The following is a 22,956-nucleotide window of genomic DNA, read 5'->3' as shown; positions in this document are numbered from 1 at the left end:
TTTGTTGCTTTTCTCCTGTTTATTGTTGTACCAGTTCAGCAGTGAAACATAGTCGAGACATTGGAGCACATGGTTACTTAGCCGGCTCTCAATAAATAGACCTTTTAAATATGACAGATTGTATTACAGCAGAAAAATATAAACCTGAAAATGTCGAGCACACAGAACAAGATGCTTCATACAAAGATCCCACTCTCTTCCTCCCCCCATCTCTCTGACAGCTCAGCTGATTGTTGTTACAAAATAAATGTGTCATGCTTCTGAGGCAGAGCGCCGTGTGCCGTATTTGAACTCAATGCTAATGCCAAAAGTAGTTTTCTTTTCATTTCTTCAGAGTTTGTGTGCACTCATACTGACAAAGGAAGTAGGCAGCTTTACATAAAGGAAGAAAAAAAAAACACAAATCCAAGTGACAGAAAATAAATACACTTGCTTTGTTTTTGAAAAAACAAAATATTTACATGGTATTGTACATAGAAGAAAAATATAGATTCATCCTCCCTCGCTCAGTAAAAGTAGAAACTACAATAATTAGAATAATTACTGAAATAAACAAAAGATTGTTGGGTGTGAATGAATATACATTACAATCACTGTTTTAAATGTATCGTATACACAGTAGAAAGCACAAACATGAGTGTGTGTGTTTATCTGTTCATCTGAGAATGACAGAGAGTCTTCCAAAAAAAAAAAAAAAAAGCACATAGTATATTTTGTAACCAACTCTCAACATGTTTAAATTACAGCAAGGGGGAAGCCCTTTTTTTCCCAAGAGTGTGTGCGTACGCATGTGTCCATGCGAGGATGGTGATGGTCTAGTGGCAGCCACAAGCTCTGACCACCATGTTGCGGTATTTCTTGAGAATGACGTTCGAGCTGTCGTCGAAGTAGAGCACAGAGATGGCATTGAGCTGCGTGGGGGCACAGCAGGGTTTAGGAACTGTCTCTGGGTTAATGAAATGAACCTGGGAAGAGGAGGAGGAAAAGAAGTTGTGAAGAAGAAGAAAAAAAAGGTATTTGCGTGGATACTGCTGAAAATGATGCCCTTTTTGGATCATTAAACACAGTTGTTCCAACAGTGGCTACATTGTCTTGACATTTGATGAGATGATTAGACTCTTAACATGACTGCTGCATTTTTTCCCCTCGTTCTATGGTTACTCACAAGTGTTTGCACAATGGCATGGTTTGTGGCGTTCATGTAGGAGTTCAACGGAAAGGCACACTCTCCCTCGCAATAGTATGCTGCATATCCTTCTGGAGCAATGATCCAGTCCTGAGAGTGGAGGAGAAATTCAGGTTTGTTTGGCTATACTGTTTTGATATGTTGGATATTTTCATCCTTTGTTTCTATAAAAGGCATACAGGAGTTTAATGTGTTTTCTGTTACCCTTCAGTATTGTCTTCATATGGCCTAATTATGCCATATCTTGTACTATGTGTTGGGAGAACACAAATAAAGCAGTAACTTCATCTAACAAAGGTATTTCTGGGCTTTTATTGTGTCACTGATCAAGATTCTGGGATAGGAGCAGCAAACAGCAGTGTCTGGTTTAGGTTTCTGTTGGGCCAAGCAATTCTGGCGACCGAAGAAAGAGGAATGGTTTCCGTACCTGCCACCCCAAGTCTCTGAAACTGACGTAGAGCTCATGCTTCTTGCATGCCTGCTTCTGATCAGTACTGCTGTTTTCTATAGAACAGGAAGAAAAATAGAGAGTTTATACTTCAGCACAAGTGCTTTTATCCTTCTCAGCTAGACGAGTAACTATTTTCTGTCGTCAGACCCCAATTAGGCAGCAATGATAAAGAGCAGACCTAAACATGCCACCATGTTCTCATGCAAAACATCAACACTTGTACAACGACTAAAAGAAACCACCTCCATCTAGAGCAGCAGTTTGGTTAATTGACTTAAATGAATGGGCTATGCTGCACAGAGGTCACTGTGCCGGGCTTTGAGTTTCCACTGGATGAAGCAGATGTGCACGCAGAGTAGCCGAGCCACATTTTCACAACTCTTGACTTTATTTATTCTCTCTCCCCTTTCTCCCGCTTATTTCAACATGTGTTTTTTTTTTTTCCTTTTTACTCGGTCCATGTGTTGAAAAGAATAGTCTGTTTTCGATCAAATGCTATCTCTCGCTTCTCCTGGTGACCTCTGGGGCTCTGCGGTGCATTAGTTCCTGAAAGCGGTTCACATTGGAAATGATGATGAGCGACTGGTTCTCATCATCTAGTTAAAGACCACTGCTATTCAGAGTTCTAAACAGGCCCATTTAGCCCATGTGTCGTGGCCCGGGTTGCCCCACAGCAAGCTGCAGATGTGTTCTTCCATAAAAGCCTGTGCTGCCTTACCTCCATGCAGGGAACTTGGCCCCAAGTACTCTGTAATGCTTGTGTAAATAAACAAAGACAGCAGAGGCATATTTGAAGCTCAGGCATTACAGTCTAATGTTTCAGTGCTTCACATAAACACAGCCCTCTCACACCTTCAAAACAAAGGCCTTGAATATTCATCGCAGGAATCACATCCATTAAAGGGATGTACTTTTGCATTTCGGTACATGCACGTGCTTGTGTGTGTGTTAGCGCCTCAATAAGCATGCTGCATGAGTTGGCCCTTTTATTATGAAACTGTAGAGTACCAGTTATTTATTTCCCATTCCATGAATTCTTCACTAAGGATACAAAAGACAAATGGATCCGGGGGTTATCCCAACACGCCAGAGTAAATCATAGCTGAATGTTTATAAAACACAAACACGTTTTGTGTTTACCTGCAACATTGGCCACTCTAAGCGCCTCTTGGCTTTTTGCCCCTTTCGAGCGGTTGGGGTTACGCTGTTTGCCCCCTCCTGTAGCTGAGCGGATGCTTCGCAGGTGCACCTCAGTGGCTTTGAAGAAGGCCACCATGAAGGGCTGTTTATTCTGAGGCCCACTGCGACCAACCAGGCCTGCCGTACGAGGACTGATACTCTCTCCTGTAGGGGGTGACAGAGAGGACAGTGCAACAGGTGTTCAGACAGATCAGTGTGCAAATGAGAAAAGCTGAGCTCCTGAATTTAAATAAATATGTCCCTGCTTAGTGTGGCTGTTTTTAAGTTTTTATTTTGCATATAAACTGCTCTTACTGAAACCACTTTCGCTGCATTTGGTTTTACACATGTGACTTTCTTCTCTGAATTCCTCTCCCTTCTCTACCTCTGAAATAGCAAGAACAAACGCAGCGCTGAACATCAAAGCCTCCCTTCTTGTGTTTGCGTGGGTGTGTTTGTGCTTGCGGGTGTACAAGCACTCCAGTAGTGTCTATCTGGTTCCCGCATGGAAGAATGTGTGTCTGATCACTGTTCAGTGGTAAATCAAGGCTTCTGGTCGCTGCTGGCGACGAGAAGTCGCAGGAACCTGTCTGTACACGCTCATCCATAACCCCTTCATACCTGATCCAACACACAAACACACACTCATAGATATGGCCTCACCAGCACACCCACTGCACGCCTCGAAGGCTACATAGTGTCTGTTTTCCTCGCCTAACATGTAACATCCTGCCATCCTTTGATGGATGATATTCTCAAACACTCCCTGCTGACTGTTTGTTGATAAAGTTTTTCGCTGACAAACATTTAAGGCTCTCGATGACAAACTCCTGCTGAGATGTTATCCTTTGGTTAGCACACTGTATTTTCCGCATGTCTGCTAATGATGCTGAGGGTATGGCGGATGATAGTGGTGATGAATGATGAGAAGCAGGGTTTGATTTATCTTTCCACACACAAGGAAGAAATCATCTGACTGTAACCTTTACAGCGATGATGGAGGCCTTTGTCTGTTGCAATACAATGCCGACCTTCATTTGTGTTCAACATCTAACCTTAATCATCTGCACAGTACTGTGATTCATGCTGTTTATTCACGCAAGCTTGTTATTTTGTAACGTTTACCCTTAAATATAGCTGAAACTCTTTGGCATTAGAAACCTGTATTCTGAAGACATTTTAAGGTGCACCCTCTTCTGCTGTAGTAGTTCATCTGCTTCAAATTTTGATGTGTTTATGTGTTCAGAGCTGTTCTTCTGCATACTTTGGTTGTATTGAGCTGTTATTTACTGTTACCTCTGACATCTGACATAAAAAAAAGTATTTTCTCATTCTCTGTAAACTGTAGAGGTGGTTGTGCGGAAAATTAAAGTAGCTCAAAGGTTTCTGAAACACTCACACCAGCCTGTCTGGCACAAATGACGTGCCATTTTCAAAGTCTTACTTAAATCACCTTACTTCTCCCTTCTGATACTTGATTTGAATTTCCATTGACCCATGGAAATTCTGATGCATGCCTAAATGCACTGAGTTGCTGCCATGTGGTTGGCTAAGTAGACATTTGCGTTAATGACCAAATAAATGAAAACTTACCCATCTTACCCTTGCAAATCTTACAGTTTGCATATACAGAGTCTAGTATTTTTTATATATTTTTTATTGGCTAGCCTCTGTACCTTTGTTCATGTCCTTTTCTGTAGCAATTTGTGAGTGACAGCTATTAATTTCTGTGCAAATCACATTACACAAGTACACTAGCTCAGTTACCTGGCACATACCCATCAGACAGTAAATATAGTTACAATCAAAATATTTTTTCCTGCCCATTTGTTTTTTTATGGGCACACCCGTGGACCACTTAAAGTGGTCCTGATACGTGTCAGAACAGGCACGTATCAGGACTGATGGCTTCCACTGAACTGAATCTCTTTCTTTGTGTTAAACCAGTGACCCTTGAACTCATTTTTCTTTCTAGAAAATTAAAACAGATAAACTATTCTTTCTGAACTCAGCTTTTTCACTCCATTTTATGGTGACTGATAATGATTCATGCCACAGTTCATACTATTGGCAGTTTTTTGTTCTTCCTCAGTCACCTCAGGACTTAGTAAAACTCAGTAAAACTCTGAGTTGAGATTCTGACTCAGGAAAACGAATTCATGACATCCTGTGAACGTCTTGAAAAAACCCTTCGACCGCTGTGTAGTTTCTCAGTCATAGCCGGGCACTGAAGTCTCCTTACCAGTAATGACTGGGTCAGTATGACACAAAAGTTCAATATTAGCTCTTTGCGCAATTTTGAGTTTCGCAGTGAACAGAACAGGACTTCCGGGGAATGAGCCAAATGTAGCAGGAGCACTGGAAGCAGTGCAAGCGCACAAGGAAAAAGCTGCCAAATTTAAAGCTGGACAGGTTTTTGCTCTTTATGGGCCAAGTCACTAAACATTTTGATCACACTCTGTGTATTTCTGTGACATTCATTGCCCTGACCATTTGTGCTCTCCAGAGCCAGCTGTAGACCCAGATTTCTGCCAGGGTTCAGGACCCAGTGGTTACTGGTGGCTGTTACATCAAACACCAACCAGCCCTCCTCCGCTGCCCAGATCACTCTCGAGTCCAGCAGAAATAGGTCTGACTCCCTGAAAGGGACAAGAAAACTCACTTAAAATTAGATGTTGACTTGCACTATTTTTTTTTTTAAAGGTAGAGACAAGGTGGCAGCGTGTGCAGCTAAGTGACCAAAGCAGAGCTGTTGAGGGGAGAGAGGGAGTGTGACAGAGTCAACCAAAGAGAGAGATGAAGCAAGACAGAGAGTAAGGCAAGGGAGGCGGGGAGGGCTCCAGCTGGTGAGGCCCAAGGGAACACTTCATTTTCTTAATTGACAATAATGGCTTTATAAACGACGGGTCCTTTCATACACTACACACGGTCCATCACTGGCTGGAATTTTGTGGGAGAGCCAAAAAGCCAAAGAGAGAAAGGGAGCAAAAAGTACAGCTGTGAGAGAGGACAAGAATGTGTGAAAAGAGAAACAGTGCATATCCAAGTCGGTCCTATTGTTCAGCAGTAAACTCTGACCCTTTCTGCCCTTTCACCATTGGAGACTAAAATCCCTTGTTCTTCATGTGGCCATTCATGTATCCCGACCTATTTTCTGACTGGGAAGATAATGTGTCACAGAGCTCTGGTTCATTCATGTACCTGGGCCTGTCTTTGGCAAAGGGATAAATGACGGTGTTGTTCCCTTTGGATAATAGAAACCTTTAGGAGGGGCTGAAGATAGCTGGATATGGGCCATTCCAGGGTTACATGTATAACTACTGGTAGGTGTATCAAAGCCTTCAAGATAAGTTGTTAAAACTTTAATTCATTTATAAATTTTAGGTAGTTTTTACATGTCTCAATAGAAAAAGCATAGATCTATGACATAAAATGATTGATGACTAGACTTCCTTGAATTTATTGAATTTGTTTTCAGGTTCTGGGCCTACCCCTCTGTTAAGCTGTTACTTACTGGGACATTTGTATAAGACAGGGCAATAGTTCTTGCTATTTGTATTTTTTTTCCAGATCAGTCAAAGTGTTTGCTACAGGAAAGATACATTACAACAAAAGGAAGCATTTCTTACTGATAAATAACGTCAGACTAAAAGTCTGTTCTTGGGAAGATGAGCGATTTGAACTAAATATTAACAGATCATGATGCCATGTCGTTTTTTTCCACTGGCAAGGACCCCACCCCAGTTATGATGAGACAATGACAGAGAATAGCAGTAAAGCCTGGGTAGGTAACCCTTGTATGGACTAGGAGGTGAGAACTAATAAAAAGAAAAGAAAAGGTGAGGCAAGGAAACAAGAATACACTAGCATGTAGGGAGAAGACGCTTATAAATGTACAACCGGCAGGTTAGTAAGTGAGGTGTGGTCCAGCCCCTGAAACTGTCTTTTCAGCATCCAACTAATCTTTTGAAACACACATAACCACAAACCAATGCTCACCTGTCTGAGTGTTCCTCCAACACCTGGTAGATGCTGATACGGAAGGTCTCATTATCATACCGTTCATGGATGAAGTCTTTATATATACGGAATTCGGCAGCAGTGACTGCCTCACCCTCAGGGATTCGTGATAGATCGAATTTGAACTCTCGATGATGCCGCCGCACCGGTAGGAATTCTTTATCGTGCTCCACTGCAAAACATAAACATAAAAAAAACGTGAAAAATGTATCTTTAAAGAGGCTGTATGTATTCAAAGAATGTTTCCCATTCACATGAGTTATGTTGCATTCTCCCCTTTAGCAGTGATACTAAATTTTTACAGGCAGACACAAAGAGCTAATGTGACTTTTTTATGAAACTTAAAAGCTTTTCGTGTGGTATTGAGTTGCATCTTCCAGGGAAACAAAACATGTGCTTGCAAAGTAGGAAGACAACAAATGTCTTTTACGCTCAGACTTTCTACAATTCATTTTTCCTAAACCATCCATCATCCTCAGTTATTAGCGAGGAGATGACATAGCTTGTCAGACTCGGGGTCAGCCCCAAATTAAACACATCTATAGCTATTCAATACACATGTTGGCTTATGATTGAAACATTCATGAGAACTAGCACTAAAAGCAATGCATCTGGCACACACTGAGCCGTGATAGAGAGATGCGGGCGGACTCTGACAGCTTTATGAGCCTCTTTCTTCCCCCTCTCTTCCCTTCATAGCCCCAGAGAGTCATCCAGTCTGCCCTTCATCTGGTTCTCATGAGTTGGAGCTTGATGTTCGGTGTACCCCTTCCCCACCCCTTGTTCTCTCTCATCCTCACATCCCAGCTTTCCAACCCCTCCTGTACCTCCCTGACCTTGCTCATCTCATGTCCCAGCAGGAAATCCCAGGGGTCAGTGCCTTTCTTATCTCATCATCTCCTGAGGCACCCGCCACTTTTGTCTTTATTAGCTGATAGACAGGTTCCCCACCCATATAAGTATGTATGCATATACACACAAATATAAAATATGCACTCAAACGTACAAAAAGAAATCAAAGAAAATAATAAATATACATTATTGAGTCAGGCTCAAGTGATATTGAAACTTTTTTTTTTTAAAAAGTTTTTTTTTGCTTGTGTTTAATTTAAATGAAAGAGGAGGGTGACAGGAAATGTCAGTGGATCGCCATAGTTATAGGATTTGTCCTCATCTGTCGAGATATAAAGTGGGATTGTGGGTGAAATGACACTTTCTTCTGATGACTTATGTGTTAGATAAATTTCCAACAGCTCATATGTGTTGTTATAGGCTTCAACAGACCCCCTTTAAGTACATTACTTCATTACATTTTGGAGAAATTGATTTGTAGAACACAGGTATCCCCTTGGTCAGTCACCTATAGTTAACAAAAGTTCAAATATAGGGTTAGGATTAAGTTTCTCACAAGAACTTTAGGCAGCTATTCCAGCCAACAAAGCAGAAAGGTGCCCAAAATCTTATACAAGTCACAAGTAACATACACAAGTATGTATGTAGATAGATAGATAGATAGATAGATAGATAGATAGATAGATAGATAGATAGATAGATAGATAGATAGATAGATAGATAGATAGTGTTGGGGCGTAACGGAGTACATGTACCGACGTTACGTATTTAAAATACAAAATATGAGTAACTGTATTCCGTTACAGTTACCGTTTAAAAAGGTGATATTCAGAATACAGTTACGTTGTTGAAATAAAGGGATTACACGGCGGTCTTTTCCTGTTTCATATGTTAGGCTATGCTCTCTCTATTTTTGGTAATTCCACACTGGTGGAAACCCAAACAAAACATGCAATAAGAGGCTCAAATGCCCGTGTCTCAATCTCGCGTCTCATAGTGACGTGAAGAAATGTTTTTAAAAATGATTTAACATGAAGGCAATAGGCAGAGTGTTACAGGCATCGTCCTAAAGAATGTAGCCTCATGGGCAGTGTAGTCCGTGCTGCAGGGAGAATGGACTGCCATACCTGTTATGTGTCTGTGGAACAGAGGGAGGGAGAAAAAGGAGAAAAGTACGAGCTGTCACCAACCAGAAACGGGAGATGGAAGCATGTAAATATAATAATAATAACCACTGCAGCCTTTCAACACCTCTCTCTGTCTCTTGCTAGCAAAGTTGACCCACACAACAAAGTAAAGCTAGTTTTTGGCTACGAGCCTGACACGGAACCCAACGTATTGGTCAGAGGTCCGTTTACCTCAGTTCGGAGCCACGGACCTGTTTTATATACGCGCGGAATAGTTTTCTATACGAGATCGCTGCAAAAAAGTGCAGCCTTACCTAATGTCCACCCTACTGTTACTCATTTTATATTAAGATTTAAACATCCAGTTGGTATTGGTATGGCGAGTAACCCTCAATAAATCACACAGCAATAGTACATTCATGTAGTTGTAAAAAGCATGACAATATATTAAGTACTCCAAAGTATTCAGAATACGTTACTCTCATTGAGTAACATAACAGAATACGTTATAAAATACATTTGGGGGCATGTATTCTGTAATCTGTAGTGGAACACATTTTAAAAGTAACCTTCCCAACACTGTAGATATAGATAATACAAGTACAAGGATCTCTTTCCTACATCCCCTTTCATTTCTATCTTTATTAAACCCTGTTGCTGAAGGACAACGTACAATGGCAGCACTGTGAGATGATTCGGTATAAGAAAGGATCTAATTACTCTTCAGTGAGGGGCAGCTTTAGGCTCCCATTGTTCTCCATCTATGGGCACACACTGAACTGGTTTCAAAAGCTGTACAGCTTTTTAAATTCAAGGTTTTGTGGATTTCACCACATGCTTTTATCAATTCAACACCAGTGGATCTAGGCAGTGCCACTTGTTTATTATCTCTTCTCATCAGAGCCTTCATTGAGCTCCCACCCTGAAGTCAAACATTACAACATTATACTGTGTTTTGACAATACATGCATGCATACAAGCTTGCTTATACCTCTCCACCTGCAGGTCACCTCAAGCTCAGACTCTACTGCACACTGGATAACAGCACAGTGATGGCTCGTTTTTGGCCTCTGACCACTTAAAGCAAAGTCTGTCTGTTTGGGGCCTTTGTTGCAGGCATATGCTGTAAAAGAATTTAACATTTCTGATCATTTGAGGTTCAAAGACTCCTAGGTAACTCTAAAGAAGTGTGAAAAAGAAATATATATTCTCTTTCATATTCCTACATCACTATTATGTATCATCTTCCAGGACCTTCTAGGACACATCCCCACACAACAGGACATGCCCGCAATATTATGAGGAATGCAACAAGTAAGGACTACCACTTTAATGTTATTATTCCAGGAAACAATTACTTCTTGTTACTAATTTACCCTGGTACCTTCTCACACAATTTTAGAGCCTGCTTATTCTTCTACTGTCCCAGGGAACTCTCCCTCCTTCTGTAGCCCAGTGCAGGTGCAGTCCCTCTGGGGAGAAAGCCAGACCTGTTCTTGAGCCCCCCCTGAGCAGCCACCCCGCCCCTTTACTGTAAAAGCTCTTTATCTTTGCTTATGAGAGCAGTTGGATGCTGCTGCTGTAAAACTCCCACACTAAATAGTTTCCTCTCACATCAAATGTCCACTCTTCATTGCTGGTATTTGTGTAATTTGTGTAAAAAAATATATAACGCAGCGTACAGAGTGCAGCTAAGGCCTCTGCCACAATTCTTCCGTTTTCTCTCTTTTAATTCTCTCCAAAGGAAGCAGTCGTCAGATGAGGGGACAAGGCACAGTTAAAGCCAAGTGAGTGCATTTATGACTTCCTCTGGGAGGAAGTGAGTAGCCTTCACCCCACCTGTGTCGCAAAAACACACACCACAAACATGGCGAACACACCCTCTGATGCCATGTGAACCCTTCATTCAGAGTTTTCAACGTCCAAATCAGTCGGAGTCCTTAACACGGACACACACACACACACACACAAACAGAAAAATAGTCCATTGCACACGCACAACTATCACAAAGTATTGCCTGTGAAGTGAACAGTCTTGTGCGTCACAGCACGGTAACACAATCATTATGGGTTTTTGTAATCCATAATTAGAGACGCAACAACACACAAATGCAAAGAGGCAAACACACACACACACACACAAGCGCACAAGCACTTACTCTTACACAGCGAGCTGCTTTTATCATTTGGTCTTAAGACGTCTGATTGCTTTTTCTAAAAACGCTGATGATGCATGGTTATCCCATATCATTTAACAAGAAACAAGAGCAGGCCACACACGTGCACAGCAGCACACATCACAGATATTAGAGGGACAGTGAGTCCTCCATCCTCTCAGTTTACCATGCACCTGGCAGCCAGAAGGTTTTTCATGAACACTGTATTAGCATCTTAGCTAAGCCAAAACCGCAATTCTTTCTCGAGAGAAGAATCAAATGTAAAAAAGGATCATTCTGAACACATTTTTTCGAATTATCAAAAAAACCAAAAAAAATCCAACATGTCTTTGTGTTAAAACAGATATTGTGTGTATAGACATAGACTCCTATAACACTTTTTGAGATAGATTTACATGCCCCCACCACCACCACCACCACCTCACAAGAAAAGGACAATATGTTATTTCAGCACTTTGTATAAAGCCACGGCTTTAATGTCACATACACCTTTCTGGTTGCATAAATAAATCAAACTGAAATAGTCCCCAGAAAGTGCACTTACTCACTAATTTACTTGTGTTAGACTAACATTTGAGTAAATTACTGCTCTGTGAAATCATAGGGCTCAAGGACTTTTATCCATTAGAAAAAAGGGATTTCAAAAAGCCCACTCACATTTAAAACCTACATATTTAATAACAGCAAAAACAGACACGACCACTGTTGATTTACACTTCAATAACTTTTTTAACCATAAAATAACAATTTCAAAATGAGTAACTGGCACATTAACACATGTCAAAGAGAGTGACTCCCCTTTTCATTTCCACTCTGGCCCCAAATGCATTACGTAACTTTGCCTGATTGGACACAATTTTTCCACAAGAAGCATGCTGCTTAATGCTCAAAGGCACTATGTCACAAACCACCAAATATGAGCTTTGTGACAGCTTGAAGAAGAAGACCAAAGAGGACGCTGACCAAGAACTCTAAGCAGGGGGGGAAAAGTCTTGTGCAAGAGGCAGGACAAGAGTAAATCTTTGGCTTGCTTTAAGTCTGAATAGTGAGAGCTCAGCACTGATGTCAACCTGGCACTCATGCAACTCAATTAGGAAGTAATATTAACTGGCTTACTAGGAGTATTTATTGACCATTAAAAATGGGTAACCCACATATGTCCATTAATAAGTCAAAGATTAATACACAAAAGTTACTTTTCAACACAAATAAAGAGTTTAGCCTTGTCTGATTGTTAGTAGGATTACTCAAATATAATAAATACATTTGCATGGAATTTGTTTTGCCAAAGATTTAGCAATGATTGAATTTCATTCAGATCCTTTGTTTGTTTGTTTGTTTTGTTCTTTGCAAAACAGGACATGTTGCATCATATTTCAACAAATAGTACATATGAAACTGAAGAAAATGTGGGAAATACTGTCTTGTTTTTGTTCTCAAGAAAGTATTATAAACTAATCTGGATCCAGATACATCTCTGGATCCGGGGACTGATCTCATGCATGATGTGGAGGGAATTTTCAGCCTGGGTGTAAATATGTACTCTCAGACCTCTCTTGTTATTATCATATTATGGAGATGAACAGTATTACACAGGTCTAGAGTGTATTATGTCCTTCCTTCTCTGTACTTTTGTCCTATTCTTTATGCTTATATATGAATAGCTGGGTTCTTCTCTTGCTTTTGTGGGAACTAAACCCGATAGATCACGGGACATGTAAGCAGCAGCAGTAATGGTAATCAGCTCTTATTCTAAGTCACAAGGGAGGCTGTAGCAAAAACATCTACAAAGTGAATAAATACCAAGCCAATGAAAAATTATATTAATTTTTAAGTGTTCTAGTGCTTCTAATCAGCACCAGATGTGATACATCTGACTAAACAGATGTGAAAAGAACTAAACGAACAAATTTTTCTCTCATCGTGGAGATGGAGAAGTACCACACAGACCTGCACTTCCATGTACATATTCCTCTGTGTTGCCTCGATGACTTGATATGGGACCACCGGGCCCTGCACCATTCATGCCCCTCTGTCTGTTCCCATAGGAGCTGCCACAGTTCCTTCTCCACATATTGTGTGTTAAGAGCAAGATAATGGAGACCAGAGAAGGGAAGGAATGACTAACTGGTGAATTAGTTTAGACATATAAGAGGCTCTGGCTTGCAGACAACACTGTGTCACACACTTGTGCGCTCAGAAGCAGTTGTGTCACGCTATAGTCACACCAGAGGCATGCAGCTCTAGTTTTATAGCTAGTAGCCAAGTCAGGTAATAGCAAGTGAAGAACTCCAATATTTCTTTTTTAAATACACACTCATATGTCACATTCATTCCCTCCCCGCCCTTCTCTCTATTGCTCCTTGCATTCCTCTTCACAGTGGGCTGCCCGTGGTGCTGAGGCTAATACAGATGTTTCCCGCTGTCTGCAGGCCAAAGCAGCTGTGCAGAGAAACTTTATCTTTTCGGCGTCCAACAAGTCCCCTTAACTAAACCTCCACCATCACGTCTGGCCCAGTTTTTAGTATGTCCTACACACAGGGCCATATGATACCAAATTTCCCTGCCTATTCTCCTGAATCAACAGTATTGATTATCACCACTGGCCTCCTAGTATTAATTAACTTGTTGTTTTATGGTCCCAGAGGTGCCGCGTGGTATTTAGTCTCCAAACTCATACTCTGCCCCTCATCTCCAGAGGTTTAGGCCTCCTGTGCTCCCAGACATAAAACATTTCAACACTTTCTCAAGTTCTTTTGTATGTTTTTCTACTCCCCATCTCTCTTTCACACACATCCACACACTTTCTCTGAATGCAAACCATAGCATTCCCTTCCTCTTCCCTTAATTTCTCCATGCTTTTCTATTAAACACAGCAGAGAGAAGCAGAGAGATTTCCACCTTTCATCTATTCTTGATTTGCTGAATTTGTTTGTCGCTGTCTTTCTTTATTACAGCTTCTTCCCCAGCTGTGTTTGAGGAGGCTTCTCACATGTGGGCCAGAATAAAGTCTGGCCTACAAAGTATGCGTTGAAGGCCAGTCTTTCCTCTTTGCATGCAGCCTGTCCTTGACACTGTGACTGTAACACATCTTTCTTCCTCCTCTAGATTTATGTAATCGCTTCTGTGTACACTCCCAGTGAATGAAAAAGCACATGCATATTTATCTACTTTCATGTGTACAAGTGTGGAGAGCAACGTATGCTCACTTTCCTGCTCAGAAGGAATGTTTCTGGAGCTAATTAGTGTTATTGAGTGCACGTTTTATTGCCTTCTGCTGGACAGGGAGTGAGCAGAAGCAAAGGAATGTAATAGCTAGTACAGATAGCCCGGCCTTCCTCTCAGGTAATTTCTCTTAATGTACTCCACAATTTGACGTATTGCACCAAGGTCTAGTGTGTAAATAAATACCACAAATGGAGACAATTAATCTCTTTTCTCATAAGCTTCCAACAGCTTCACAGAGTACACAGCTGACAAGATCAAGGAAGATTATGTTTTTTTCCCAATGTCTTATCTAAGAAATTCACCTGTTGAACCCAGGAGTCTGAAATGATATCTGGATGTACATAACAGAACCTCTGTGCATTTGGCCAGGCTAAGGCACTCGCTGAGAGAGATGATGAAACAATCTGCGGGTGGGACGATGTGGCGAGTGGTCAAAAAGCCCAGATGTACTAAGCAGCGGGCGTTCTAGCTCTGCCTCAATGATAGACGGACCTCCTTCATTGCCAGGAATGCTGCACTCATTTTAGTGTTTCTAATAATTTTACTCTCCTTCCTTGCATATTTCTTTTGTCCATATGTGGCTCTAATTCTGCAGTAATGAAATAATATTGCTTTTTGGCTAAAACCCCAATATGCATATTGAAATGCAAAAACCTGATCCACTGAATAAAAAATATTTCCACACATTTTCCTACTTTTCTATCGTCTGCGTTACTTTGGCCTTGCCTTATCAGTGCGCAGCAGCATCTGCACTCCCCTGCACTTCCATGACAGCAGGTACCAAACAGTGAAGCTGAGAGGGCAGATGGGGCGAGAGCAAAGTCAAAGATCCTGGGACCAATAGCTCTGTTGATGCAAAAACAAATGCACCGCTCTTTGCATGGCACTGAGGCACTGACAGGGCAGAGGGGAGAGAAAGAGAGAGAAGGAATGAAATGAAAGAAGAAACATGAGGATAAAGGTGGATCGCAAATAGATGCCACACATTTCATTCCTTATTGTCTTTCCTTGTGTGAACATCTTGTGCTTGTGAATTTTCATGTTGGAGCCGTGACGGGAGTGCGAACTCAAACACTATTTTAGAGCCACCTACCCTGCCCAGTCACCAGCTGCATTGTGTAATGTGTGTTAGTTCTCCTAGCGGAAGATTGCGTTAGCGGAAGCCCATAATACTGACCAGATTCCTCACCAGGCTCCGACAGCCAAATCAAAGCTTGTAAAAGCCAAGCAACAAATGTACGCAAGTGGTTTTATGATAAGTGCTGAAATATTGTGCCTGTGAAGCATGGAACATGAACTGGCTGTCACAGGTTTCTATTTCTTCAGGCAAGCAGCTGAGTTTCCCTTGAGTTTCCTCACAGCTATTTTATTTATTTCAAGAAGGAATGGGCTGTGATTCCACCAAATGAACAACAAGCTGATAAAAACAGGGTGTCAATGTGGCCATCGCACGTGCGTAAGACAGTGCACTGTGATGCAGGAGACAATTTTAAGAAGTTTCTCGTTCTGCCAACATGAGTATTGTATGTGAATTTTCCTGAGGTCTATAATAAGGGGTGGCTTGGCTGGATGAGGAGGGTGTGGCTCCTGTGGTCACAAAATTAGAGAACATAAAAACAGGGGGATGAGGGGAAGAGTGGGTGAGTGGGGGAAACTGAATGGCTGCAATTCCACATCTCTGAGTTGTTTTATCCTATAGTTAATCCCTACAGTTTATCCCTGTCTTCCAGCACATTATATCAAAACAAAGACTGCTGTAGATTTAGGATGTGGCTGCTTTATAGTCAAAGTCACCTTTCAATAATATCTAATTGCCTTTGACAAGGAAGCTGATGCAAGTTGCACGTTCCAATATTCAGAACCGTCACTGTCGAGTAGGTTCTTCAGTTTCACTCCTTAGTTAATGAGTAGTTGAAAAATGAACTGTGATTTGATGTAGTGAGCAACATAAAACGATTTCAGTTAACCTCTATCATACATCATACAGAAAAAAATCTCAATATAGGGTATTTCAAAGCCAAATTGAAGGAATCTTTTTTTAAAAACTGGATTTGTTTGCTGTCTCATCTTTATTTTGATAAAAAAAAAGATCAATATTACATCCATGGCAGAGCTAAATTAGCTTTGTACAAAGATTTGAAGCACGGGGCAGCATCTAGCCTGGCTACATCAAAACTACAAGCATCTCTGAAGTTCACCAGCTGTTTTATTCATACAAAAACAGAAATGTAAAAATGACAGCTTTAGGGTTTTAAGGAGGAGTTGTGTCAGATAGAGGATGACAGTATACAGTAAGCTACTGGAGCAATGAAGAAATAGCTTGGCAAATAAACCTCGGCAAAATGTTGCTTTTACACTTCACTGTTTTCATTAATTAAACAAACAGGGTGTAATTAGTGCAAGCCTCAGCTGCCCTGCTGCTTCATGTTTCACAGCGAGCTATTGATCTTTTTACCCAACAGTCCACTACAAAGTGATAAAGCGTGTTCACTGAACAGCCAAATTATTGCTTTAAAACAAAAACATCTGCATGGCTCTATACCAGCAGAAGCAAGTGAGAATGACTGTACCAAGAAAGTCCCAAAAACTTTATTCTGGCGGAAATGGGTCGCAACTTTTTCAGTGAGAGAACTGTTTCGTCACTCATCCAAGTGACTTCTTCGGCCTCTTTGGAGACTGACTTTATCACTTTGTAGTGCTTCGGCTTTTTGGGATTGTCTTACCTGGATGATTGAGCATGCATCAAGATACCAAGAAAGTCTTTACAGTCAGTGTTTCTTCGAGGTTCTCACATATTCTGTATAAATCTCTGATTTGTGATCCTCAGTGAAGCATGAGGTAGAACCCAGAAGTAAGGTTTATGGGTGCAGAGGGCAAACATGTTTTATGGCTGCAGTGAGAGTAAGAGGTCAGCAAAGCTGCTGTTAGTATAATCTCAAACCTCTCCATGGCCTTCAAGCAAAAGACGTCTGGTTTGACCACAAGTCTTAAATGTAAAGACTCTTCTTCCTGTGGTTACTGTTTCTTCTTGTGCAAAGGCTCAAAGGCATGTGTTTGTGACCGTGCACACACTCCTGCTGTGGCAAGTTAATGATCGTTAAGTGTGAGTAAGTTATAGCATGAAACTTTGCTGACCCTTTCCCAGAGAGTCAGTGCTGTCAGACCCTACAGCAGTATAAATGCATCACGCAGGCATGATGTCATCAGTAGCTGCCAGTGGGCAGGATGTTTCCTAACGTGGTAATCGCTCTACTGTGGATAGTCACTCTGTACCCAAGAGATCAAACTCTCTTTGCTCTTTATAGGATAAACATCTTGAGCAAGCTACACTTCCCTTGCACTCCACTTTTCATCACCAGTCTCCTTTTAGCATACGGAAAGTATGACTTACTTGTTCCCAGTTCTGTGTTTAAAACACTGTTAGAGTGAGAGCAACCGAAAAATAAAGAAAAAGACAGATCATTACAGGGTATCAATTTGTATAATTTAGTGCAGTGTTCCAGTCTTGTTTGTTCAGCCCCTTTTGACTGACTACGCATATCTGGTTTTAGGTACCAGGTGTGTTATTAGAGTTAATGAGCTCTATAGGGATCTAAAGGAGGTGCAAATAGTGGTAGTTAACTCTAGGGAGAGTGGTGCCGGGGTGAGATACCCCCTGCAGAGTAGCGGAAGCGCGCAAAGCAGGACTGAGGGGTGTGAGGGTGCCGAACAGGCACTTGGGCTAATGCGAGCCGTCAGATCTGTCCGCTGCCGCTCCGAAGCCTGAGGTGTCGCAGAAGTGTCTCAGATCCACAGGACCGGGATGAGAGAGCAAGAGAAGGTAGAGGAAAACAAAATGCGATCAGAGAAAGGGAGGCCCTACAGGTAGACACAAAAAAGGGTTATAGGAACTTTTACCGCAACTTCAACTGTAAAATGGTAACAGCGCCATCTGTGGCTTCAAGTAGTCATTAAAGGATTATGGCCCGTTAATAGTGTGGAGCTCAAGGGTATCGGTACATAACCTACTGTATTAAATGTGAAACAAAAAATCCTATTTCAGTGAATAAAAACCACAAAATTTACTGTGAACAGCAAGAGGGGACTAAGTAATAATATTGTTCTTTAGCTTAAACCAACAAAAAAAATTCAATTTTTTAAACAAACTGCCAATTCTACTGTGTTGGACCTTACACTGCCAGCTGAAAACATCCCACAGACGAACAAGTTGACAACTTTGCAAACACTGCCACAATTAATAAGAATTATCTGTAAAGCCACAGTTTGATAGGGCATTCAGGCCTTTGTGGTTATCTAAAAGCTTTAAAGGGATATAACTTGAGAACAACAAAATGTGAATTTGTAACTTTGATTACCCTCTTCAGTTGGCACACACCCAGGACCTGGCATGAAGCTGGGTGCCACAGGCAGGGTAGGACATTCAGGAACTAAAATCAGACATGCCAGAACTTTAAGAATTGCTGGCAATTAGAAAAACAAAGGATAAAATTGGTCTTAACTTGGAGTAATAACATGACACTACCATATCATAGCCTTATGAATTTGCTAAATGTAGCTTCCACTAAATGATTGCCTTAGTGTAGCACTGTGATTGACTCACAGCCCCATAAGAATACATTAATCCGTGATTGCATGAGAACAGGAAAAACGCTGTGACTAACACACCTCATGAAAACATCTTGCAGTAATAGACTATGCCCTCACCTCCCTCTTCACACACACACACACACACACACACACACACACACACACACACACACGTACACACGTACGCACACACACAGCACAGGTGACGATGTTGCTTCTCTTTAAGTCATCCAGGATGCAAATAGCAGACAGCCAAGTCATGGCCCTTTCCTGTGGTTGGGAATGTGAAAATGGGCATTTCAGGTAAAATTCATTATTGTTACTTAGCTATGACAGCAGTGTGAGTGTGCTAATTTTCTGGTGTGCTACATGTACATGTGCGGCACACACCCAGGACCTGGGTGAGCTGCGCTCCATGCAGCAGTATGCATTCTGAATGCATGCTGTAAGTCATTTACACAGCTGGCCTTTTAAACTGAAGTGACTCAGAGAGAGGACTTCCCTGGCCTGAGGTCTGTCCCAAAGCCCACACCCACCCTAGCTGGCTGCATTGGTCTCTGCATATACTCAAACAAGCTGACAACAAAGTGTATCAGCTCTGTTGAGTGGCAATCAGTAAGGAAGAGCGAGAGCTAGAACAATTATTTTACATTCTACATAATATGGACTATTCTAGTGGCTCAGGGATCTTTGATTTTGATGGCAATTCTAAAATCAGATCCATTTTCACATATTTGACCTTAAATTTAAATGCAAACAGTGCATGAAAACGGGCCTTTCAGGAAGCAGCGCCCAGGGTAAAAAGTCTGACTAATGTACCTTGGCTCAGTAGCTATGGAGACATGCAGTTTTGAGGGACAATTTTTAAATAAAAGCTACACTCATTTTGCTCTCAGACAACCTAAATAAGAAAACAAAAACCACAACGAGCAAATGTGGAAAGGAAGGAATTTGGAGAGGAAATAGTCAATCCATTTGAAAGCCATCACTTTCTTCTCTGTGAATTCCCTCTCCCTCCCTCCCTCCCTCCCTCCCTCTCGTGTAAAGGGTAACGAAATTGCATATTATCTGCTGTTTTGAATAAAGCCACCAGGATGTCTATTTGATGGTATCACATGAGAGTACGAAACCAGCCTAACAATAGGCCCTACTGATAGATTTAACACGTGGCAGATTAAATCACGAATGCGCTGTTTATATCCAAATGAGTGTCATTTGAGGGAACACTAAATATGTGCTGTGAGGAAGACTCAACCTGAGCAGATGCCATTAGTGATTACATTAGCCACAAGATTTCAAGAGGGCAGTGTGACTTTGTTGTTGTTAACATAGGAAATAAAAAAAGTTCTCCCTAGTTGATGTAAGCCATCTTGCAAAAGTTTTTTGCTAAAAAGATGTTTGCAAAATAGACAGACCAACTTTATCACTCTGCCAAAGGCTCCCTTCTCCCTCCTTTCTCGCCATCTTAGTGCCGTCTTGGCCCTTGACTTTGTGAGGCCCTTGACTTGTGTCTTGAGTCTCTGTGGTCAGATCCATCTGTGTCACAGCCTGTCAAAAATAGTCACAATGCAGCAGCTCCCACAGTAATTACACAGTGCAGTGGAGGAGCCAGTGTCACCTCCCTCTCTCTTGCCAAGACACTCCAACAATGAGCTTTCCAGGATTGAATGTAAATGTCTCACTGCTTGCAGAAAGTCAAGAAACAAAATCTATTGGCTGACAAAAACCGTAACCACCCGTATGCCTGCTACAGATTTGATTTATTTCTATGTCTGTCTGGTACCAGATTGATATGTAAAAGCTACTCTTCTGGAACCTAAATGGAGCTGTTGCTGTGACTACATAATTTGTTAAGTAAATTGAATCATAATGATGCTTTTATCAATCCATAAATCTGATACCACATGCTAATGTTTTGATTATTTACACTTAACAACCTCTGACTGTTGCTGGCAGCAATAAAAGGTCAATAAACATATTTGATTAGATAAGCACATTGGGCCAGAAAACAACTTTCAACAAAGCAGTTTTATTGATGTGAAGTATGTCCTATGCGATTGTTATTCACTTTGTGAACAACTGAATCTAATTAAACCACACTGTGACTACACTAACATCACTGGCTGGCATTATTTGTAATGTGAGGGATGTCTCCAGATTAGAGTTAAGGGAGGACCCAGTGCACTTTGAACTCATTCTGCTGTTGACTTACTCATTCTTTAGATAACACATGGCTGACAAGTTAGCTGCTGCTGGTCCATCATCCACAGAACAGCACCTGAACATTAGCTGGTTGCACAGCTGTTTAACAGAGAAGGACACTGGAATGTGCCACTCCTGGTATTAGCTAGATAACTGCAGTATGTAAACGTGGTTATTGTGCTGGTCTCCTTTGTGTGGACACAGGTGTACCATCAGAAAAATACTTGTGCTGTTTCTTTACGTGAAGCGCTGTAAGAAGATAAAATACCACCACAGTCATTCTGCTCTTCCACCTTTGACACTTACATATCATATGACTAAAAGCCTGATTTGTCCCAAAAACAATGTGTAAGATGTATCAAGCAGAGTGCAATATTAAAAGTGCTAAATCTCCTTGTTAAAAAAAGAACACCGACGCGAATTAACATATGAAACTTCTCAACACTTATAATCGTCAAGCCAAAGATATGTGTCCTTAAAAAAAGCGTTTTTTTCAAAGTCCTTGCTATGTGTTTGATAATTAATAGATAAAGACAGTCATACTAGTACTACATTTTAATAATCAAATAAAAGACCTGGGTTATTATGACGCGCATAACAACGATTACATTGATAATATTTCAACGTGTTTATTATTCTCCACCGTCTTGTTTTTCTGGGAGGGGATTTATATAAAATTGAATGTGATGGGAGACTTAAGAAAATAAAGTGCCTACCTAAATTCACAAAGCTCATGACCATGTCTGCATCGTTTAAGAAGTTGTTGTCTTGCAGGCTGGCTATCGGTGGACCCTGTGTGGTGAAGACGGGTTTGTAAGGATAGGAGTATCTGTCCTCGTCTCCGTCTGTAGACATGGCGTTGTATAAGTCCAGCATGAACATCGGGGCAGCATTGTGTTTTCCATGGAGGTGGGGTCGCGGCCGGTGCGGCAGCCCCAAGATCGACAGGATCTCCCGCTGCATCTCTCTGCGCTCCTGGCTCTTCAGCCGACGGTGGATGAAACTGGAGTGAAACTCGTTGTCCAAAGTAAAGTTCGTAAAGGCAGTGTTTGCCAGGACGCAGTAGCTCCAAACCAACAGCAAAACGGGAGCACGCTTATCCAAAATCTGTGCCATAATGCTCGCAGTGCGTAATTGCGCCCAATTCGGATCACTGAAACTCTAAAAAAAAAAATGGTTAGTAAACTTTTAGCAGCAGACACTCTGTGTTTAATATCCAAAATCAGTTACGGTCCCTCATGTTGAGGGACGTGCTGCCGAGTGAAACATCAACTTCACTTCAAAGTCCTTTTATTGACTGCTTTCCTGGACGCGTGGACCTCATGCGCAACCTGCGGTCAAGCTCTACCAGCTGTAGTGCAGCCTGCAACTGCAGAGAGAAGGCTGCAAGCAGACAGGTTTCACTAGGAGAGACGAGAACAAGTTTTGAGGAGGCGCTGTTTGCAAAGAGGAGTGGAGGGGGAGAGAGAGAGGGAGGGAGGGAGAGAGAGAGCGAGAGAGAGAATGTTATGGTTGCCTTATTGAGCAGAGCTAGCCTGGCTTTGTTGCCAGTAGGAGAACGCCTTGAGGCTACATGTGCAAATAAGAAAAGGATTAGGACTGGGTTTGCATTATGACGCTTCAGTTTATTATACACCACATTTAGTCAATGCTTTCCACATTTCCTAGTACCTGTAGGCTCGTGATAATTCACTAACGACTGATGTTAAGACAACCACAACAGACCGTTCATGGTGAGTGTACATATGGAAGGCTGATTTCATATCAGAGAGTTCTTATTTGACTTTGCAAGTGAGTACTTCAGTACTGTAGGAGAGGTCTCAACATGTAGTTGCAGTCCTGCCATTATAATAGTTAATTGGCGGATCCGCAGGTGCACTCTCTGAATGCCTTGGGTCATGTGGCTCTGAGACTCTAAAGCCTGTTATCTTTTGATGTCAAAGAGGC

At 41.6% G+C, this 22,956-nt stretch overlaps 1 protein-coding gene across 1 annotated transcript; it reads right to left on the bottom strand.

Annotated features, from left to right (window-relative positions):
- bmp7b (bone morphogenetic protein 7b) lies at positions 1-22,451 on the bottom strand. Its single transcript, XM_040007772.1, has 7 exons — positions 21,726-22,451; positions 6,816-7,008; positions 5,307-5,455; positions 2,778-2,981; positions 1,614-1,690; positions 1,166-1,276; positions 1-965 (listed from the first exon to the last, which is right to left on the bottom strand). The coding sequence occupies exons 1-7, from the start codon at positions 22,123-22,125 to the stop codon at positions 816-818; spliced, it is 1,284 nt and encodes a 427-aa protein (XP_039863706.1). The 5' UTR covers positions 22,126-22,451; the 3' UTR covers positions 1-815.
- Positions 22,452-22,956: the final 505 nt, after the last annotated feature.

This window comes from Simochromis diagramma, unplaced genomic scaffold (assembly GCF_900408965.1).
Source record: "Simochromis diagramma unplaced genomic scaffold, fSimDia1.1 OVJJ01000545.1, whole genome shotgun sequence".
Classification (NCBI taxonomy): Eukaryota; Metazoa; Chordata; class Actinopteri; order Cichliformes; family Cichlidae; genus Simochromis; species Simochromis diagramma.
This window is presented reverse-complemented; position numbering and strand designations above follow the sequence as displayed.